Source organism: Bufo gargarizans, chromosome 1 (assembly GCF_014858855.1).
Source record: "Bufo gargarizans isolate SCDJY-AF-19 chromosome 1, ASM1485885v1, whole genome shotgun sequence".
In the NCBI taxonomy this organism is placed as follows: domain Eukaryota; kingdom Metazoa; phylum Chordata; class Amphibia; order Anura; family Bufonidae; genus Bufo; species Bufo gargarizans.
Genome location: NC_058080.1, coordinates 323,400,509 through 323,421,452, shown reverse-complemented (window position 1 = coordinate 323,421,452; position 20,944 = coordinate 323,400,509). Strand labels below are relative to the sequence as shown.

At 41.1% G+C, this 20,944-nt stretch overlaps 1 protein-coding gene across 2 annotated transcripts in view; it reads right to left on the bottom strand.

Moving 5' to 3' along the window:
* Positions 1-8,857: 8,857 nt before the first annotated feature.
* Positions 8,858-20,944, bottom strand: part of ADGRL3 (adhesion G protein-coupled receptor L3) — an 807,408-nt gene continuing 795,321 nt past the window's right edge. For both annotated transcript variants that reach the window (XM_044305816.1, XM_044305825.1), the window contains one exon: positions 8,858-9,869. In XM_044305816.1, the coding sequence (XP_044161751.1) occupies positions 9,079-9,869 (791 nt within the window). In that variant the 3' untranslated portion in view covers positions 8,858-9,078. The remainder of the gene's footprint in view (positions 9,870-20,944) is intronic.

Sequence of the window (20,944 nt, the reverse complement as noted above, 5' to 3'; positions counted from 1 at the left end):
TGGGCTGTCAGAGGGTTTATGTGTGGGCTGAGAATGATACCGACGTGCCTCCTGTCATCTCCTCGGCACATAGGTCATGTAAGTGGCCCCACTGTGGCAATCAATGCCTTGTTCTTATGGTGCACTAATGTTTGGTCTTCTAGTCGGAGGGTTTTTGATTGTGCACCTCAATTGTACAATTATCTCCTTCCCTATCATGAACTCACACTCGGGAAAAGGAATGACACCTAAGGATAGTGTAGGGATTTATTAAGGTGCATTAGGGTGAGGTTTCCCATTTGGGGGAGGCTGCCTTGCACTTTTTAGAGCATCTAGGGTGTAATATAGGAAGAAGGGTCCCCTTCCCTCTCCTTCATAGGCTTGTTATATTGTTGCAACCTTTTGCGTTTTGTGACCCCAATGAAAGTTCCACGGCCGTGTGCATGAGGCCTTAGAAAGGATATATTCACATACTGTAGACATTTCTGAGACTGAATCTCTGAGTCTCATTTATCTGAATAGGGCTTACATAACAAACAGATTTTCAGTCACAAAAATTTCTGCAACAAATCTGCCACATTTTAATTCAGTGTATGTATGTATGTATGTATGTATGTATGTATAAAAGTGTATGGTAACAGTGCTGTTATTTGTGTACTAGTGAGTAGTGCAAATTTATCTTTAATTGTATATTACTATCAGGTCATACTGGTTCCACAGAGTACAAGATGATCCTGTAGATAGCCCACACCAGACATTTGTTATTGTGTCAAACATAAAACAGCTGCATTTAGCACTAGTTTAGGCTTTGTTCACACTTCAGTTATATGGTCATAGAAACATAGAATGTGTCGGCAGATAAGAACCATTTGGCCCATCTAGTCTGCCCAATATACTGAATACTATGAATAGCCCTTGGACCTATCTTATATGAAGGATGGTCTTATGCCTATCCCATGCATGCTTAATCTCCTCCACTGTATGTGCAGCTACCACTTCTGCAGGAAGGCTATTCCATGCATCCACTACTCTCTCTACTCTCTCAGTAAAGTAATGCTTCCTGATATTACTTTTAAACCTTTGCCCCTCTAATTTAAAACTATGTCCTATTTCAGCAGTTTTTCTTCTTTTAAATATTCTCTCCTCTTTTACCTTGTTGATTCCCTTTTGTATTTAAAAGTTTCTATCATATACCCTCTGTCTCGTCTTTCTTCCAAGCTATACATGTTAAGGTCCTTTAATCTTTCCTGGTAAGTTTTATCCTGCAATCCATGTACTAGTTTAGTAGCTCTTCTCTGAACTCTCTCCAATGTATCAATATCCTTCTGGAGATACGGTCTCCAGTAATGAGCACAATAGTCCAAACGAGGTCTCACTAGTGTTCTGTAGAGCGGCATGAGCACCTCCCTCTTTCTACTGGTAATTCCTCTCCCTATACACCCAAGCATTCTGCTAGCATTTCCTTCTGCTCTATGACATAGTCTGACTACCTTTCCTCAGATACTGAGGTTAGGACTGTATCACTGATTTTATATTCTGCTCTTGGGTTTTTACGCCCCAGGTGCATTTATCTTGCACTTTTCAACATTAAATTTTAGTTGCCAGATTTTTGACCATTCCTCTAGTTTTCCTAAGTCCTTTTCCATTTGGTGTATCCCTCCAGGAACATCAACCCTGTTACAAATATTTGTGTCATCAGCAAAAAGACACACCTTACCACCAAGGCCTTCTGCAATTTCGCTGATAAAGATATTAAACAATATGGGCCCCAGAACAGATCCCTGAGGTACCCCACTGGTAACAAAACCATGGTCTAATTATACTCCATTAACTACAACCCTCTGTTGTCTGTTCCTCAGCCACTGCCTAATCCATTCCACAATATGGGAGTCCAAGCACAAAGTTTGCAATTTATTGATAAGCCTTCTATGTGGGACAGTATCAAAAGCCTTACTAAAGTCTAGATAAGCGATATCTACTGCACCTCCGCCATCTATTATTTTAGTCACGCAATCAAAAAAATCAATAAGATTAGTTTGACATGATCTCCCTGAAGTAAAACCATGCTGTTTTTTATCTTTCAATTCATGGGATTTTCGATGTTCCACAATCCTCTCCTTAAGTATGGTTTCCATTAATTTCCCCACTATTGATGTCAGGCTTACTGGCCTATAGTTGCCCGATTCCTCCCTACTACCTTTCTTGTGAATGGGCACAACATTTGCTAATTTCCAATCTTCTGGGACGACTCCTGTTACCAGTGATTGGTTAAATAAATCTGTTAATGGTTTTGCTAGTTTACCGCTCAGCTCTTTTAATAGCTTTGGGTGTATCCCATCAGGCCCCTGTGACTTATTTGTATTCATTTTAGACAACCGACTTAGAACATCTTCCTCTGTAAAGACACATGCATCAAAAGATTCATTAGTCTTCCTTCCTAACTGAGGTCCTTTTCCTTTGTAAAAACTGGGGAAGAAGCCAGATTGACTGGCGAAACGGCGTTGGGTCAGGAGGTCGCTGAGAGATCGACACACCACTCAGGGTATGCTTATCCTTTTTTCCTACTCACCAAATCTGTTTATCCTCACATTTGTCTCCATTTGCCATTGTTTGGGGCTTATTGTCTTGAGGTATCTTGGTGACCAGCATCTGATTATCTTAATATATTTTTCCCTGATTCCTGGTGTGCTGACCTCCCAGCCCCTTCTTGAGTCCTATTCCTCTCCCTTGTGTTCCACCTTTGTGCTGCCTTTTTTTAAAATCTTTATGTATGTATTTTTACATTGTCAATATAGTTTATTTATATTTACTATGCAAAGACTTTTGTGCAATTTCTTTGGTGATAGTTAAGGCTCCTTGTGGGTCCGCAATTCTTTGCGATTTTTTTCTGTCCGGTAACAATTTGGTAGCCTTTTTTCATTTATGTATCTGAAGAATGTCTTTCCTTTTTTCCCTGACTGAGCTCCTTTCTCTTCTACCTGTGCTTTAGAAGCTCTTATAACTTGTTTATCCTCTCTATGCCTAATCTTATAAATTTGCCTGTCATCCTCGTTTTTTAAATTTTTATAATTACTAAATGCTATCTTTTTGTTTTTAATTATTTTGGCCACTTCTAATGAGTACCACAGTGGTCTCTTCCTTTTTTTGCTTTTACTGACAAGCCTAATGCAATTATCTGTTGCCTTCAATAGTGCCACTTTTAAGTAGTCCCATTTCGCCTGGACTCCACTGAAACTGTTCCAATCTGATAGGGACTCGTATGCCACTAATCTAATTTTAGAAAAGTCCATTTTTTCCATTAGTTATTGTGAGCCTAAACAAAAGCACAGTTCAAAGACACAGAACGGGTGCAGATTATTCCTTTCTACCTTAACTCTGTGTAGGTTTCACTCCTGGTTATGACTCACAATAAAGCTCATGCACACAAACTTATTTTCTTTCCGCTTCCGTTCTGTTTTTTTGCAGACTGTATGCGGAACCATTCACTTTAATGGGTCCGCAAAAACAACTGAGGTACTCCATGTGCATTCCGTTTCTGTATTTCCATTCCACAGAAAAGTATTGCATGTCTATTATTGTCCGCAAATCACAGTCCGAGACCCCATTCAAGCCAATGGTTCCGCAAAAAATACGGAACACATCCGTATGTCATCCGTATTTTGCGGATCCATACTGTAGAAATGCTATGCCCAGCCCATATTGCTCATGTGTTTCGTGATTAATAAGTTACTGTTTCCGTTTCTGATCCGCAAAAAAATGGATTGCATACGGAAACCATCCAGAAATGTTTTGTGGAATAACAGAATGGAAGAGGACTTAAATCATAGAAAACAAACGCCTCAGATATGGAACAATGGGTCCATGAAAAACGGACTGCAAAACAACGACGGTCGTGTGCAGGAGCCCTAAGGCTCATGCACATGAGAATATGCACCCCATACCCCCGACTGCATGCCGTTTGTGGTCTGCAAGATACTTAGAACATGTTCTATTTTTTCAGTTTGCAGAGGCAGAGACCGAAATTCCACTGAAGCTCTTTGTAGTGCTTGTATGGACTTCTGATCCGTGCCTCCACACCGTTCCATATCTTGCGGATTGTGGACCCATTCAAGTCAATAGGTTCAATAGTCATAGTCAATAGGCATTTGTGACATTGAGTGCACACCACCAGTGCCCGTATATTGCAGACCTGCTGTTTGCGGTGCACGAGCCCTAACTGATGGAAGTAACTGACCAAGTAACTGAATTGTGAATTTATCCTATATTTATCCTTCACTATTTGACCTTATTGATGTTATGTCCTGCATGAGCAGATAAGGAATAAACAGAGTAAGGACATTTTTTTTATTTTTATAGGAGAAAGCCTGGGATGACACTGTTAATGATTAAAGAACATTTGGAAATTTAAAAGGAAACCTGCACAACCCCTTACTATTTTCTAGATTATAAAAAAGCTGAGAATCTGAAAATCTGATAAATTGGCAGCCTGTTAGGCCCCTTTCAGATGAGCGAGTGTCACGCTCTGGACTCGCAGAGTGAGTATGCAGAAGCTCCTGTCCTGACCTCCCAGCACTGAAGGGGTCGCATAGCATTATATTGATTTATAATGCTATGTAACCCTTAGGGCTGTTTCACACGAGCGGATGCCGTGCGTGGCATCCGCTCCGTGAAAGAGTGCCAAGACCCGATGCAGACTGCAGAGGCACGGAGCATTATCAGTCATGTTAATGCTCCGTGCCTCTGCAGTCTGCATCGGGTCTTGGCACTCTTTCACGGAGCGGATGCCACGCACGGCATCCGCTCGTGTGAAACAGCCCTTAGAGTTCTGGAATGTATTAGATAACACTGACAGCATTATGTCGGTGTTATCCAATACATTCCAGAACTAATAGGCCCCTTTCAGACGAGTAAGTTCCACACTCCGGACTCACAGCATGAGTATGAGACAGCTCCTGTCTTGACCTCCCAGCACTGATAGGATCGCATAGCATATTGATTTATAATGCTATATAACACTTACAGTTCTGCAATGTATTGTAAAACACTGAGAGCAGTATGTCAGCATTATAGATATAGATTTTGTTGCATAATTTTGCACCACAGAAAATCTGTTTCATTCAGCTGAGTGGGGCTTGCAGAAATCCATGTGCTTGCTGCCCCTTTCAAATGAATAGAACAGATTTTCAGCCACAGAAAGTTCTGCAACAAAATCAACAGTGTGTGAAGGCACCCTTAGGCTTGGGCTACACTGCAGAAAGGATGCAGAAAGGATGAATGGAACTGAATTTCAACATAAATGTCTGCTACAAAATCTGCCATGTGTGAAGGTGCCCTTACATTCATGGCGGATTATCAGAAGGGCAAATATAAAAAATATAAAACATTTTTTTGTTAATTTAAGTTTTCCTCTAAAATCAATGTATTTGTTTTTTTGGCAAAAAAATAAACATGAATCACTTTTTGACTGAGACAAAATTTGTGAGACATAAGAAATAAAATTATATTTTTCTTTTCACTACATTAACAGGGACACGACTTTCAGAAAAAAAGCATACATTAGAGATGGGATGATAGTAAGTGCACATCACATAAAATCTCTATACTTTATGCCATTAGTTTTCTTTTCATTTAATTTGTTTGTATAGTTAGTTAATACAGCACATCATAAATATATAAAATTAGCATGTGATTCTAAAAATTATTAATTTTTAGGGTTGAGTTTTTATTGATTTAGGGCCTATTTTCTTATTTTCACATAGCAACATTTTGTCACCTGTAACAATTAAAAAAAAATATATATTTATAGCAAGTCAACACGTTTGCAGCATTCTTTCAATTATGTCTCAGATTATACAAATGGCCATGTTTTAATCTTTTTCATAACTGTGTCATTGCACATGGGAATGGACAATCTGACAACGCAAAGATGGAGATGCATTAATACTGGCCAGTGGTGTACTAGAGGAAAGGGCACAAAGATTAAAAGTTTGTTCCCTTTCAGTTTATTGTTGTATATTGTTCTGTTCCTTGTAGGCTTCATGTCCACATAAATGAACTTGATATGGATTTTGCTGCTTCTACAACAAAATCCATTGGTTGACAATTTGCCCCAGCTTTCACTCTAGGCATTGGAAAATCTTAGCTGGGGGTCAATTTACAAAATGTCTGTAAGGTCCCATTCACACAACAGTATTTGTAGTGCACATCCAATCCGCATTTTTTGCAAATAGGAAGCAGATCCATTATTTTCAATGGGTCCGCAAAAAATGTGGACAGCACACTGTGTGCTGTCCGCATCTGTGTATCCATTCCGTAGCCCCGCAAAATGATAAAACATGTCCTATTCTTGTCTGTTTTGTGGACAAAAATAGGCATTGTTAAAATGGATCCGCAAAAAAACGGATGCAACACGGACGCCATCCGTATTTTTTGCGGACCCATGTTTTGCGGACGCAAAATACATATGGTTGTGTGAATGCACCCTAAGGACCCATTGTTGTTTTGTGATCCACAAATTGTGGATCCGCAAAATATGAATACCGTTAAAAACTGAAAGGGAAAAAAATTGGAATGGACACAGACAAAAAATACGTTGATGTGCATGAGCCCTAACGCTGAGTTCACAGGTATTTGGTCAATTTTTTCCATCAGTTATTGGGAACCCAAACCAGCAGTGAATCCTCCACAAAGATCAGGTATATTGATTTGATTAAACCTGTTCTGTATTTTTGACTTGTACCTGGTTTTGGCTCTAAATCAGTGATGGAAATAACTGACCAAACAACTGCAGTGTGAACCCTGCCTTATATGTATATTTTTATTATGTCATCGACTTAGCCGGTACTTTAGTATGCTGCTGATTAATCACATACAAATTTGCACATAATAAGCAATGCCATATAGTGTCAATATATTTCACATCAACATACTGAGATTGTCATCATTCATCAGTTCCTGTCCCCAGTGGAACTCACAATCTAAGGCCTCGTTCACACTTCAGTGTTTAGTCAGTGATTTCCATCAGTGATTTGTGAGCCAAAACCAGGTGCAACTCTAAACACAGAACAGGAGCAGATCTTTCCCTTCTACCTCATGTCTGTGGAGGCTCCACTTCTTGTTTTGGCTCACAAATCACTGATGGAAATCACTGACCAAACACTGAAGTGTGAACGAGGCCTAACCTTTCTGTTTCAGAGACACACTAAGGTCAATTTCATAGATTGTTATTTGACATCACAGACTTTCTATTCACCTATAACAGAAGGTCCAGGTCAAGCCATTCCATTTTTTAAACTCAAGCACATTTAAAGGGGAACTAAACCCAGAATCCAAACACAAAAAAGAACAACCAACAAAATGTATTATATCTTTATGTGTCTTTGTTATTTGCCCTTGTTTCATTAGACATCACAATTTCATATCACTGCGCTCTCTCCTTTCCCCCTGTCATGCTAATGCAAGTGAGCCAGGAAGTATAGAAAGAGGGGTCTGTCATGATAGTGCACTGGAGTCAGGAAGTATAGGGAGAGAGGGGTGGGATTAGTCTAGATAACTTTTGTCTACACAGCAAGAGTGACCATTTTGTCACATATTCAGATTGTTATAATAGGGCATCAGTGGACATTATAGGGAGTAAAATATGAGGAGAGAACTACAACTTCCATCATGTTCAGGCAGTTATTATAGGACATCAGTGGACATAATAGGGAGAGGGGTATAAGAGGAGAAAACTACAACTCCCAGCATGATCAGACTGTTATTAGGTGGGATTTGTGGCCATTACATGGAGAGGAATATAAAATGTGAGAACTACATCTCCCAGTATGTCCAAACTGTTATTATGGAGCATCACTGGAACTCCGCTCACATTGTGACATCACACAGGTACTTCTCTGCACTAAGCTCTGTCTCAATAGGTAAATGGTGTCTAATAAGACTGGCTGAAGTACTGTAGAATGAGCAAGTTGAAAAGGCTGAGAGGCTGATGAGGCTGAGGGCAGTGGGAGAGAAAGTGGCTTTGGGCACAAAAAATGGGGACTCCTATAAAAGTGTGGGCAGATCGGTCTGCCTGCATTTTAATGTGGTTAAGCTCACCCCTCTTCTGAACATCCTGTTCAGTGTGTGTGTGTGACATCAGGCGCATTCATCTAGTCATTCTGTAGCCAAATATAGAGAAGAGTAGGGGAATGAAAAAGTTATTTGTCTGTAAAAATCTCTCCTAACCTGCTTATATCAGCAGTTTGGGGAACACCTTGTAGATATAGCTGGGTAGGTTTAAATGTATTTGTGTTATGTTTCACAGGGTTTAGTTCCCCTTTAACACCACCTTGTTTGCTAATAGTGAAGTAATTGTGGGAACAACATTCATATGTAGATTCTCACCACTCATTATAATAGGAATAAGAGAAACCTAAAATAGGTCCTCTCTATCAAGGGGTTGTCAGGACTTCCTATGGAAGATATGCCTACCACTATAATTTCTTGACTAAGCAGTAAGCACGGCAATATCAAATTAGATCTAGAGTTTCCGAACACTTCTCTAACAAGGAAAGTAGCTGAGATTATTAGTAAATGCAACTCCCGAACCCAACCTACTTGTCTTCCACAGAAGCATGGGGCTTCATAAATAGCATTTTGACTAAATGCTGCATTTCTGATTGTATTTATGTCATACAGTGGTAAACCTGGCCAATATGTTGATTTAAATATACAATGCTATTGTATAACAACTGCAGTAGCAAAGTTTGTAATGAACGTGATAAAACATTTTGAATTGTCAAGCCACCACTCTAAATTATCTTGCCGTGTTGTTAAGAAATATGATCCAGTTATTCAGTTACCAACATAATAAATAAAGACTACAAATATTGGCATTCTTATTATTTCTCTTTCATCATTTCTTGAAGAAAGAATTCTTTTTGGAACAGTTAGAAAAAAAAACAGAAAACAGAGCATTACATTTGTATCCTGTTCACAGGACTAAAAATGCCATTTTAAAAAATGTCTTACAGCATAAAGATTTAGGAGCACACACAATATTACTTTTTATAGTAAATCATAAAAGAGTTTGTTAACATTACTAATTTCCTCTTTTACATTTTATAGACTTGTGACGAAGTGAGCTGGTTTTTCATCATAAGGTGTTCCATCTTTGCTTGATGGAACTATGAATCCATCACTGCTTCCCCTTCCTAGAGGATAGTATGTGTGAAGTTGATGTATGTTGTTTTGGGTAACCAAGTTTGGCATGCTTTTGTAGTATAATTCTTCTCCATCCCTAGTTTTGATTGGCGAGAAATCCATTTGAGTACTATTTGTAATGTTTCCTGTGACAGCTATGCCTGTTAGAATTGGCATGCTGGTGTACAGAAAATCTCTGTTAGGTGATTGCATTGCTTCACTGTGAGCATTGTGCTCCTTTGTTAACAAAGGGAAAACACTTTCACTGTTTTCTGGTGAAATCTTTCTCCTCGTAAAATGAAGAGGCTGAAGACTGTCTGTAGGCAAGGCCCATGAGGGCAGCAATGGAGCATCAGATTTCTCTATCAGTTCTAAACCAAGAATTTCATGATTAGTTAAACATGTAGCATCATTGAGGACTATATCATCTTTCAAATTGTTAATGTTATTGATCAACTTGTTTACTAGATTTCTACTTTGTTCACATGAGCCTTCATGGTTATTCAGATAGGAAGGTATACAGTCAGAAGTGAGCTCCTTCAAAATCTTTTTTTCTAAGGCAGATTCCTTGTGGTTAAAGCCACGGTCAATTATTTTTACACAATCACTAAGATATTCCCGTCTTGCAAGGTTATAGGTGTTCACATGGTTACCATTCAGTGGTAGAGTATCCATGACACTTGTATCTCTGGCATTGTTCAGGATTCCCTCTGGAAAACATTACAATAGAGAAAAATACTTAAATGTTAAAACATTGAACAGATTATATTATTACATTTAATAACACTGCTTTCAAAGATAGTTGGTAAGGTTGGAAAAAATAAGAAAAGTCTAGTACCCCTAACCTGCAAAACATTCACTGGATTGGCCATTACAATTGCCTATGGCAAAGAGTTCCATAATCTCACTGTTTTTACAGTAAAGAATCGTCTTCTATGTTGATGATAAAACCTTCCTTCCTTTAGATGTAGAGGACCTTGTCACAGCTACAGGACCATGTATAAAAAGGTCATCAGCAAGATCTATGTACTGTAGACTCATATTTGTACATCTTCTCTAAGCCATCTTTTTTCCACACTAAACAAAACTTGAGGACTGTATATTTCAGTAAGATGCACATTTAGACCCAGGTTTACACAATAGAAAATCATAAAAAAAAATATTTCTACTTACAACTTAAAACTTCTATGGTAGTTTAATGGAGTGGAGTGATTAATGCCTCTAACTTTGATAGTCTCGGGTAGAACAGGTTAAATAGTTTATGATTCACCCTAACCTATGGTTAACCGTAGCGTATTGTGTTCTCACCAGTAAAACAAACAGCTATGACACATGTGGTCACTTAACTAAGGTCTCTTTCACACAAGGGATACTGAACTTTGCCGAGTTCTGTCAGTGAAAAGCTGTTAAGTTCTAGCATTTTTTCCTCAGGAATGCAACAATTTTTCATGTTTTTTTTTTTGCACACACATGAAGAAAATCGGATAAATTCCACTCTACATCTCATAACAACCATCAGTTAAAAATAGTCCATTAGGCCTCATGCACATGACTTTTATCCGCATCTAATCAGCATTTTTTGTGGATCAGATGATGGCTCATTAATTTCTATAGGGTTGCAAAGGATGTGGAAAGTACACCACATGTCCGTTCCACACAAAGATACAACAGGGCACACTTACGGTTGTGTGCATGAGGCCTTAATGTGAAAAAAAATATATTTTTACAGACCCATTGACTTGAATTGACCAGTCCTGCATAAATAACAGGTGAGGATAGCAAATGTGATTTTTCCTGAATGGACAGATGGTCAGTGAAAAACAATGCTCATGTGCATATCCATTGAAATGAAGTCAGAGTTCAGACCGTAGGATGGAACACATTCAATGTTATCATTGCTCCTTTGGAATGAGCCTAAATTTAAGTAAATGTGCTTGCTTTCATGTGCTTATTAAAGTAATTTGTTTTACTCTGTCCATTAACATGACATTATAGACACACACACAGCTCTGCAGCTAGCACCTTATATGCACAGAGCTCTGCAACATGCACATTATAAACAAACAAAAGTATGCAGCATGCACATTTTACACATGTCTTTTGCACAGGTCTTCAGGACACACATTATACATAGGGCACTGTAGCACGCACACTAAATACACATTTATACAGCTCTACTACATGCACTGTATGTATACACAGCTAACCCTGCACCACACAGCTCTGCTGCACGCACATATATTGCCTATGATAGACAGCTTATTATGATTACATGGATACCAAATACTGTTTTATGATATTTCATACTAAGTATGTGACAAAAGCTTTAATGGTTTTTACTTCATTATTTTTTTTAGTAACAATAACTTTTTGAAATAAATTAAATTGTAACTTTTACCATAAAAGAAAAAAGCTGGAAAGTAAAAATTATATTTTTATGTAATAACTTCTATATCAATAAAGGAGGACATACGTATGTATGTATGTTCCACGATCACTCAAAAACACAACCATTGATTTAAACAAAACTTGGTATACACATCCCTTGCGGCCTAGAAAGAAATCTTGTGGGGGTCTCGGTGTCATGGGGCGGTGTGGGTAGATAACTCTACACCGACCACAAGAGGGAAGGGAAAAGGTACTAGGCCTGGAAACTAGGGAAAGGGGAAAAGGTGACCTAGTGAATCCCTAAACCGAGCCCTGACTACTATAAGTATGAACAGACCTTGAAGGTAGGAATCTTCATACGCTGGAACCTAGGGCCCTATCTGACCCTAAAGGGCCCTGGAAATAGTGTCAGGACAAGAGATGACCTGTTCCTTCCAAGCTGAAGGAACAAGAGACCCTCAGGCCGAATACCAAAAGGTAGGGGAAAACCATGAACAAAAAAAGTAGGGAAAAGACACTTAACTCCACAGTATGCAGATGAGCAGAAACTCAGAGGAGAACCAGACACCAGATCTTCACAACATGAAAGGAGCTATCAACCTCATAGCATGATGGGTGAGACCAGACTAAATAGAAGAGTTGGAATGCCCACATAGGCAACACCTGAGACAAGGGGTGTGGTCATACCCAGCAACAGGTGAAATCAGAGAGGCTGTAAGATCACATCACGTACAGCCAGTCTCTTAGATCTTCTGACTCCTGTCACAGGAGAAACCGTGACAATACCCCCCTTCTACAGGTGGCCTCTGGACACCCAGGACCGACTTTATCTGGATGAGCACTGTGAAAGGCTTTCACCAGACGACTAGCATTAACGTCAGCCGCTGTAACCCATATCCTCTCCTCTGGTCCGTAACCCCTCCAGTGGACGAGATACTGGAGTGATCTACTGAGACTTCGGGAGTCCACTATCCTGGAGATGTGGAATTCCATATTACTGTCCACCATGACAGGAGAAGGAGGCAAGGAGGACGGTTCAAGACATCTTTTCAACAACAACTTATGGAACACATTATGAATCTTCAAAGCCTGAGGAAGTTCAAGACGAAAGGCTACCAGGTTAATAATGGCAGTGATCTTATATGGACCAATAACCCTTGGACCCAACTTCCAAGAAGGTACTTTCAACTTAATGTTTCTTGTGGACAGCTACACAGAATTACCCACTCTCACGTTTATACTTGCCCATTTTTTTTTTCAGATTATTTTGAATTTTCCGCCAAATATATGACAAAGAAAAGGAAAATCGTTCCTCTTCAGATATACCAGAAGTCTCCATACCAGAAAATATGCCAACTTGCGGGTGAAACCCAAAAACGGCAACTTATCAGTGGACTCCTGTCTACGGTTATTTATGGCAAACTCGGCTAAAGACAAAAATGAGAACCACTCCTCCTGGTTCTTCGAAACAAAATATCTCAAATAAGTCTCCAGATTCTGGTTAGTGAGTTCAGTCTGTCAGTTCGAGTGAGGATAAAAGGCCGAAGAGAAGGACAATTTTACCCCCAGATGAGTACAGAACGCCTTCCAGAATTTGGAAACAATTTGAGTCCCCCTATCAGTCACCACATCAGAAGGAATACCATGTAATTTCACTATGTTATCGACAAACACTTGTGCCAGAGTTTTAGCATTAGGTAGACCTGGCAATGCTATAAAGTGCGCTATCTTACTAAAGCGATCAAAAACCACCAATATCACAGTTTTTCCTGAAGAATTTGGTAAATCCATGATAAAACCCATGGATAAATGAGTCCAAGGTCGGGACGGGACAGGCAATGGAAGAATAGATCCAGAAGGCCGAGTATGTGTCACCTTAGTATGTGCATAAGTACGGCAAGCAAACACATAGTCCTCAACACACTTACGCAACCCCGGCCCCCAGAATCTACGAGAGATGAGATCGACAGTGGATCTGCTCCCAGGGTGTCATGTGAGAACCGTACAGTGATGTTCCTCGAACACCTTGTGACGTAATTCAGAAGGAACAAACAACTTATTTTTCTGGAAAGTTAACGTTACTAAGAAAAATTTATGGAGAAAAAAACATTATAATAAATGTGCTTTCGTAACAAACTATTAAATTATTTATAGTTATTGGTAAACAAGGTAAATAAAAATGGTACTATTTTTCCCTTTATTAACCCATAACAAAAGTTGATATAAATTAAAATCTTACTTATGTGTATGGCAAAACAGCGCAATGAAAAAGAAAAGTTATGGTTGTTACGGTTAACAAATTCCTGATGGCAACCCTGCAGGTAGGTCACACTCCTCCTCCTGTCCTCTCACTGTCATGCTTTGTGTGGTTATCACTGGTTTTGCTTCTTTGCACATTTCTTATATATTGTTTGCACATTTTTCCACCTCTTGTTCCAATTAAGGGGAGCATCTTATTTATTGTTGAAGGTAGAGGGTTAGGGTTGGGCTTGACCTTAAGCCACCTACCCCCTGCTGGAACAGCCTGATGGAGATGTCTAATGCTAGTATGAAACTAGCTTAATAACAGTTTAAACTGAGACAAGACTAATCTCTTGAGGACAAGCGTCAAATCTTATTAGAGTATTAGCTGTTTTTCACTTCTGGGCTCAAATTTTTAAAGACAAAAAAAACACAATAAGCTTTTGATTGAAATCGAAATGCGAAATTTCTCCTTTTTAATAAATTTGCAAAAATCTTTTAAATTCTGTTTTCACTTTCTCATTGTGGGATATTGAGCACAGATTGATGTGGAAAAAACTTGAACTTTTTTGATTATAGCATAAGGCCTCAACATAATGTAAAAAAAGTGAAGGGGTCTGAAGACTTTGCGAAAGCATTGTAGGTGCAGTCTGCTAAGGTGAGGAGTTGTAATTTTGTTCTGCAGCAAGAAAACTTGATAGGGTTGCAACTTCGAAACCCTCCCCCAGAAAACAAAAAGCTGTAACCATTCTTTGCAGGGACAGAAGAATAACAGATGAACCTTCTGCCACAACCTTCTGGAGAATAATGACACCAGAGGGAAGATATGCAGAAACTGATTACTTTAAGGAAAGAGAAAGCATCCTTGAGAAAGTTGATCTGCTGCCTTAAAGTATAACTGTCATATTTTTATTTTTTTTGTATTGGATTGTGGTGATTAATATCTCCTTGGTGGCCCTATTTAAACTTTTCACTGTGTATTCAATTACCCCTTAATTCCACAGTTTAGTTCCCTGTACTGCCTGCTTTTACCTGTGCTTAAAATAAGGTTGCTAGGTATGGTCCGTCTATGTGTTGAAGGACGGAGGACGCAGAAGCATGCAGCGTGCAAGGTCAGACTACAGACAGCCAGGGACTGTAAGTAAATGATTAAAGCCAAGTCCTCCCAGGCAGCTGATAACAGTGCCTGGGCTGTGTGCACTTCTCCCTGTCCCTGCGCTTGACAGACGCTCCCTCACTCAGCAGACTTGGACAATGCAGAGCCGAAGCAGCGCAGACCAGGGAAGGGAGATCTGCCATCTGCTCAGTGTATAAATGAAAGCAACATGTTCTAAGAGGACCCCTTTGTACTGCAGGAGATTAACCCTTTAGGGGGAGGGCTGTGGTTACTGACACTTTTGAGGGGCTATTGTTACTGGCTAGTGAGGGCAGGCAGGATTAGCCTCAGGGTGAGGGCAGTGGCGGACATCTTAACTGAATAGTGAAATTGTAGTTTTATGCAGACTGGTTGCTAAGGGCTGAATCTTATTAAATATGGGGTAAGTCAGTCTAATAGTAACTGATTCTGGAATATCATGTTATTAGTAACTACATATATGAAAATTGAAATTGGGGTCTAAATGTGACAGTTATCCTTTAAGGGAACAAAAGCTGTCCAACTTGCGGCTGGACCTATTGGCTATAAGATCCATCTTGGCTTCCCTAAAATACTTTAGATTGAATTGAGCTCCCATGTGGCATGTTTCAGTCTCTTCTGCTACAGTATTGACAGATCTTTTTACATGCCTGGCTCTTAAACTGCAGAGTCAAACTTTGGCCAGATTCAGAATATTCTTGCATTCCTGCATAAGAAGAGGACTCCTGGTGCTGCCTTGCTTGTTTAGGTCCCAGACTGTTGCTATGTTGTTGGAGCTGACCAGGACAGACTTTACCCCTGATACACGTCCTAGGTGAATATCTATGAGTTCCTTGAAATACAAGGACCTCTGTGTGTCCTCCTTCTTCCAGAAAACCTATCTTCTAGAAATCCTGAACTATAACTTCCAAAAATGACCCTTCCTAACCGGGGGATGAAGCATCTGTGGTTATAGCTCACTGTTCTTCCCTCAGGAAGGATTTTCTTTGTTCAACCACCAAACAAGACTTGCTTTTTTCACTCTGTTTAGGGTCATCTGGAAATGAAGATGAGCAATGTTGCAATCCCAACTCTTCGTGATATTCTGTTGAACTTCTCTGAAGTGTCCCCTAGCCCAAGGAAAGGTTTCTACTGCTGCTGTATGATAGGGGGAGTGTGATGAAGTGGTGGTGCTCATGAAGGGGTTTCCTATAGTGCACACATATCACCTCAGGACAAAAAAAAGGGGTAGGGTAGTAGTTAAGCGCCAGCTCTCCCATGTAGTCAGGATAGTGGATAATTATATAAGATACTGATCTGACAGTGCAGGGTCACAGGCTAGTACCCCCCAGAAACGTGCTATTGAATGCCATAAAAGTACAGAGAATATCCATAAAATGGAGTTAAGCTGTTATTACAAAAGGAATAGATTAATTAAAAAACAGTACCAAAACATGTGTCTACTCACTTTGCTTGGGGGTAGTCATCAGGATAAGCACATATCACTTGTGACGTAAAACCCCCAAGGCCAGGATCGCATAAAGAATGTCAGTAATAGATGGCTTACTTCCGGGTGTGATGGAGGGACGGCCTCGCTGGGCGGATCTTGAAGTGACCAGGAGTCACATCCGTTCGCCTGTGAAACGCATCCTGCGCTCCACGGCAGTCAGATGTGTGGGAGTTGTATCAGGACGTCATATCCTGCCGATGGAACGCAAGAATGCGTTCCACCGCGGCAGGACAAACTCCAGAGTCGTTTGGCTAATGCATAGCGGCTCTAGTTCCTGGTTCTGGCTCCTATGTAGCGGCCAAGGGAGTCAATATGCGGATTCATAGGGGAATCGATTGATAATAAGGCTATATCTAAGACAAATAGGCTGGTTCTATCAAATTAAAGTTAGGATTAAGAAGAGATGTCTGTGTACAAAAAAGAATAAATAGCAAATAGATAATAATAGATGATGGCACAATATTCAAAAATTTCCCAATATAGGCACAATAAATTGTAAAGATGTAAATATATTGTAAGAGCCTATACATATATATGTAAATTTGTATATAGACACCCCACAGGTACACAGAATTTCTATGATTCCCTTGTGTAAATGTAAGGAGTTATAAACGGGGTAAGAAACACATACAGTGCTGCCCATAATTATTCATACCCCAGGCAAATTTTGACTTAAAGTTATTTTTATTCAACCAGCAAGTAATTTTTTGACGGAAAATGACATAGGTGTCTCCCAAAAGATAATAAGACGATGTACAAGAGGCATTATTGTGGGGGAAAAAACCTCTCAGCTTTTATTTACATTTGAGCAAAAAGTGTCCAGTCCAAAATAATTCATACCCTTCTCAATAATCAATAGAAAAGCCTTTATTGGCTATTACAGCAATCAAACGCTTCCTATAATTGCAGACCAGCTTTTTGCATGCCCCCACAGGTATTTTTGCCCATTCATCTTTAGCAATGAGCTCCAAATCTTTCAGGTTGGAGGGTCTTCTTGCCATCACCCTGATCTTTAGCTCCCTCCACAGATTCTCAATTGGATTCAAGTCTGGACTCTGGCTGAGCCACTCCAAAACATTAATGTTGTTGTCTGCTAACCATTTCTTCACCACTTTTGCTGTGTGTTTTGGGTTATTGTCATGCTGAAATGTCCACTGGTGCCCAAGGCCAAGTTTCTCTGCAGACTGCCTGATGTTGTCGTTGAGAATCCTCGTGTATTGCTCTTTTTTCATGGTGCCGTTTACTGTGATTAGGTTCCCTGGTCGATTGGCTGAAAAACACCCCCAAAGCATTAGGTTCCCACCACCATGTTTGACAGTAGGGATGGTGTTCTTTGGGTTGAAGGCGTCTCCTTTTTTTACGCCAAATGAAGGAAACATCATTTTGACCAAACAATAAAAATTTTGTTTCATCTGACCATAACACAGAAGACCAGAAGTCTTCTTCTTTGTCCAGATGAGCTTTTGCAAAGGCCAAGCAAGCTTTTGTGTGCCTTATCTGGAGTAGTGGCGTCCTCCTTAGTCTGCATTGTGCAGTGTCTGTTGGATTCACCAGTGGTGATCCTTGGATTCTTTTTCACCTCTCTAACTATCCTCCTGGCCAGCGCTATTTTACTGTAAATTTTGGCAGGGGAAAAATCATGACGGGGGAAGTGGGGGGGGGGGGGGAACACATGACAGTGGGAGGAAGTGGCGGGGGGGCTTGCCCTGATTGGTTCATAGGCTGACAGACAGCCTGGATTATTGAGCGGGCAGTAGGAAGTAGGCAGAGAGGTGCTTATCTGAGTCAGTAGAAGTGCCACAGTGTGTTCAGCTTGTGAACTGGAAGTAGTGTGTGTGGCAGTGTCTGTCTCAAAAAATTATTACAAAGTTACAAGCAACTATTGTAATGTGATAGGGACACTATAGAAAAAGAATGGAAAGATACAATTGTGTAGATTTTAGGGAATTTGATCATGAGTGTTCACAGGAGGCTGGTAACCTTGTGCTTAGAGCTGCTTGGTGCTACAACAATGCAGTCTATTAGTGCTATATTACAAAACCAAAACCCTACATGTAAAAAAACATTTTTATATGAACAGAGAGACAACTTTTATTTTTTCAAAACCTCAAATTTCTATAATTAATTATTGCCAGAATAGCACCCCTGTAGCATTAACAACATTTTATACCAGTCATATTGAAAGCAGAGTTCAAAGAAATGTCACCATCAACCACCGCATTGTTATATTGGTGGTAGCAGACGCATTATTGCATTGCACTGTGTATTAAATAGTGCAAAAATATAATTGTTCAACCAGTACTATTAAATGCATAAGTTCAGAATAATTCGCTTATCAGTTATTATGCCCCCAGCAGCACTAAATACCCGCTTTGACAAAACGTTGGCGGCAGGGCAGGCCAGCACCTCCAAGGCGTAGAGCGCCAGTTCGTGCCAGGTGTCCAGCTTAGACACCCAATAAGTGTGAGGTACAGAAGGATCATTGAGGACGCTCTGCTATGTACTCCTTCACCATCTTACAAAACTTTTCTCTCCTTGTGACACTAGGCCTCGCATCAGGGTGAAGGTGCGAGCGGGGTGTCATGAAACTGTCCTAGGCCTTGGAGAGTGTAGCCTTGCCTTTGTTGGAACTGCTGTGTGTTTACCTTGTCTCCCCTCCTTGGTTGCCCAAGGAACTACGTACTCTGCCTCCAGCATTCTCAGCTGGAAATGTTTGGAGCAATTTTTCCACAAGGACCTTCTGGTATTGCACCATTTTGCTAGTTCTCTCCACCACATGAATGAGAGATGAGAATTTCTTTGTAGCAGTGGTCGAGAAGGGTGAACAACCAGTAATCGGTGTTGGCCAAAATGCATATAACGCAAGGGTCACAGGAAAGGCAGCATAACAAAGTCAGCCATGTGTGCCAGAGTCTCAACAGACAAGACTTTGCAGTCCTCATCAGGAGGATGACTCTCAATCTCCTGATCCTATTCCTCCTCTTCGGCCCATCCACACTGAACAGATGAAATAAACCTGCTATGGGCAATACTCTCTGTAGCGGAGGCAACCGTCTCTTGCTCCTCCTCCTCATCATCATCCAATTCGCGCTGAGAAGACGAACGGAGGGTGGTCTGGCTATCACCCTGTGTACTGTCTTCCCCCATTTCTACCTCTTCCACATGCAAAGCACCCTCCTTCATTGTGAGCAGCAAGTGTTTCAGTAGACACAGAAGTGGGATGGTTATGCTGATAATAACATGCCCACTCGTCGCTTGTGAAGAGCAGAAGCTGACTGGAAAGACGACGACCATGTTGCAGCTGGTATTCCACTACTGCCTTCTGCTGTTCACAAAGCCTGGCCAACACATGGAACAGGGAGTTCCAGCGCGTGCTCACGTCGCACAACAGTCGGTGAGCTGGCAATTGCAAGCGCTGCTGCAGCGTTGCCAGACCGGCGGCAGCTGTAGATGACTTTTGGAAATGGGTACACACACGGCACACCTTCACCAGTAGCTCAGGCAAATTGGGGTATGTTTAGAGAAACCGCTGAACCACTAAGTTGAACACGTGGGCTAGGCATGGTATGTGTGTGAGTTGCCAAGCTCCAAAGCCGCCACCAAGTTACAGCCATTATCAGACACAACCATGCCTGGTTCTAGGTTGAGTGGTGAGAGACACAGCTCAGTCTGATCCCTTATACCCTGCGACAGCTCTGCGGCCGTGTGCTGTTTGTAACCTAAACATATTAGTTTCAGGACGGCCTGTTGTGGCTTCCCTACTGCAGTGCTACACTGCTTCCAGCTACTGACTGATGGCTGACTGGTGCTGCAAGATGAGAATTCAGAGATGGAAATGGAGGAGGAGGTGGAGAACGGGGGGTTGCAGCCACTATTGTAGGTGGTGGCGGAAATCCTGATGGAAGGAAGGCCCGCAATTCTTAGCATCGGTAGCACCTGTGCCATCCCAGGGTACAACTTTCTCCCAGCCTCCACGACCTTCACCCAGTGTGCCGTCAGGGAAATGTAGCGTTCCTGGCCACAAGCACTTGTCCATGTGTCAGTCCTTAAGTGGACCTTCCCAATAACTGCGTTTGTCAGGGCACGAGTGATTTTACGGTACACATGCTGGTGTAAGGCGGGGACGGCACACCAGGAAAAATAATGGAGGCTGGGGACTGAGTAATGAGGGACCGCCGGCGCCATCAGACTGCGGAAAGCCTCAGTGTCCGCAAGTTTAAATGGCAACATTTCCGGGGCTAGCAATTTGGAAAGATGCACATTTAGTGCTATGGCCTGTGGGTGGGTGGGTGGCTGGGTATTTGCACTTTCGTTCTAAGGCCTGGGGTATAGACATCTGTGTGCTGCGCTGGGACACAGAAGTGGATGTACTAGCTGATGGTGCTTGAAAAGGTCCAGGTGCCGGGCAGGAGGCATCCGGGCCTGTGTCATGGACATGGGATTGGCCAACACGTAACACAGGGGAAGAGGAGGCAGTGGTGTGACCCCGCAGACACCTATCAGGGTGCTTTGATGCCATGTGGTGGATCATG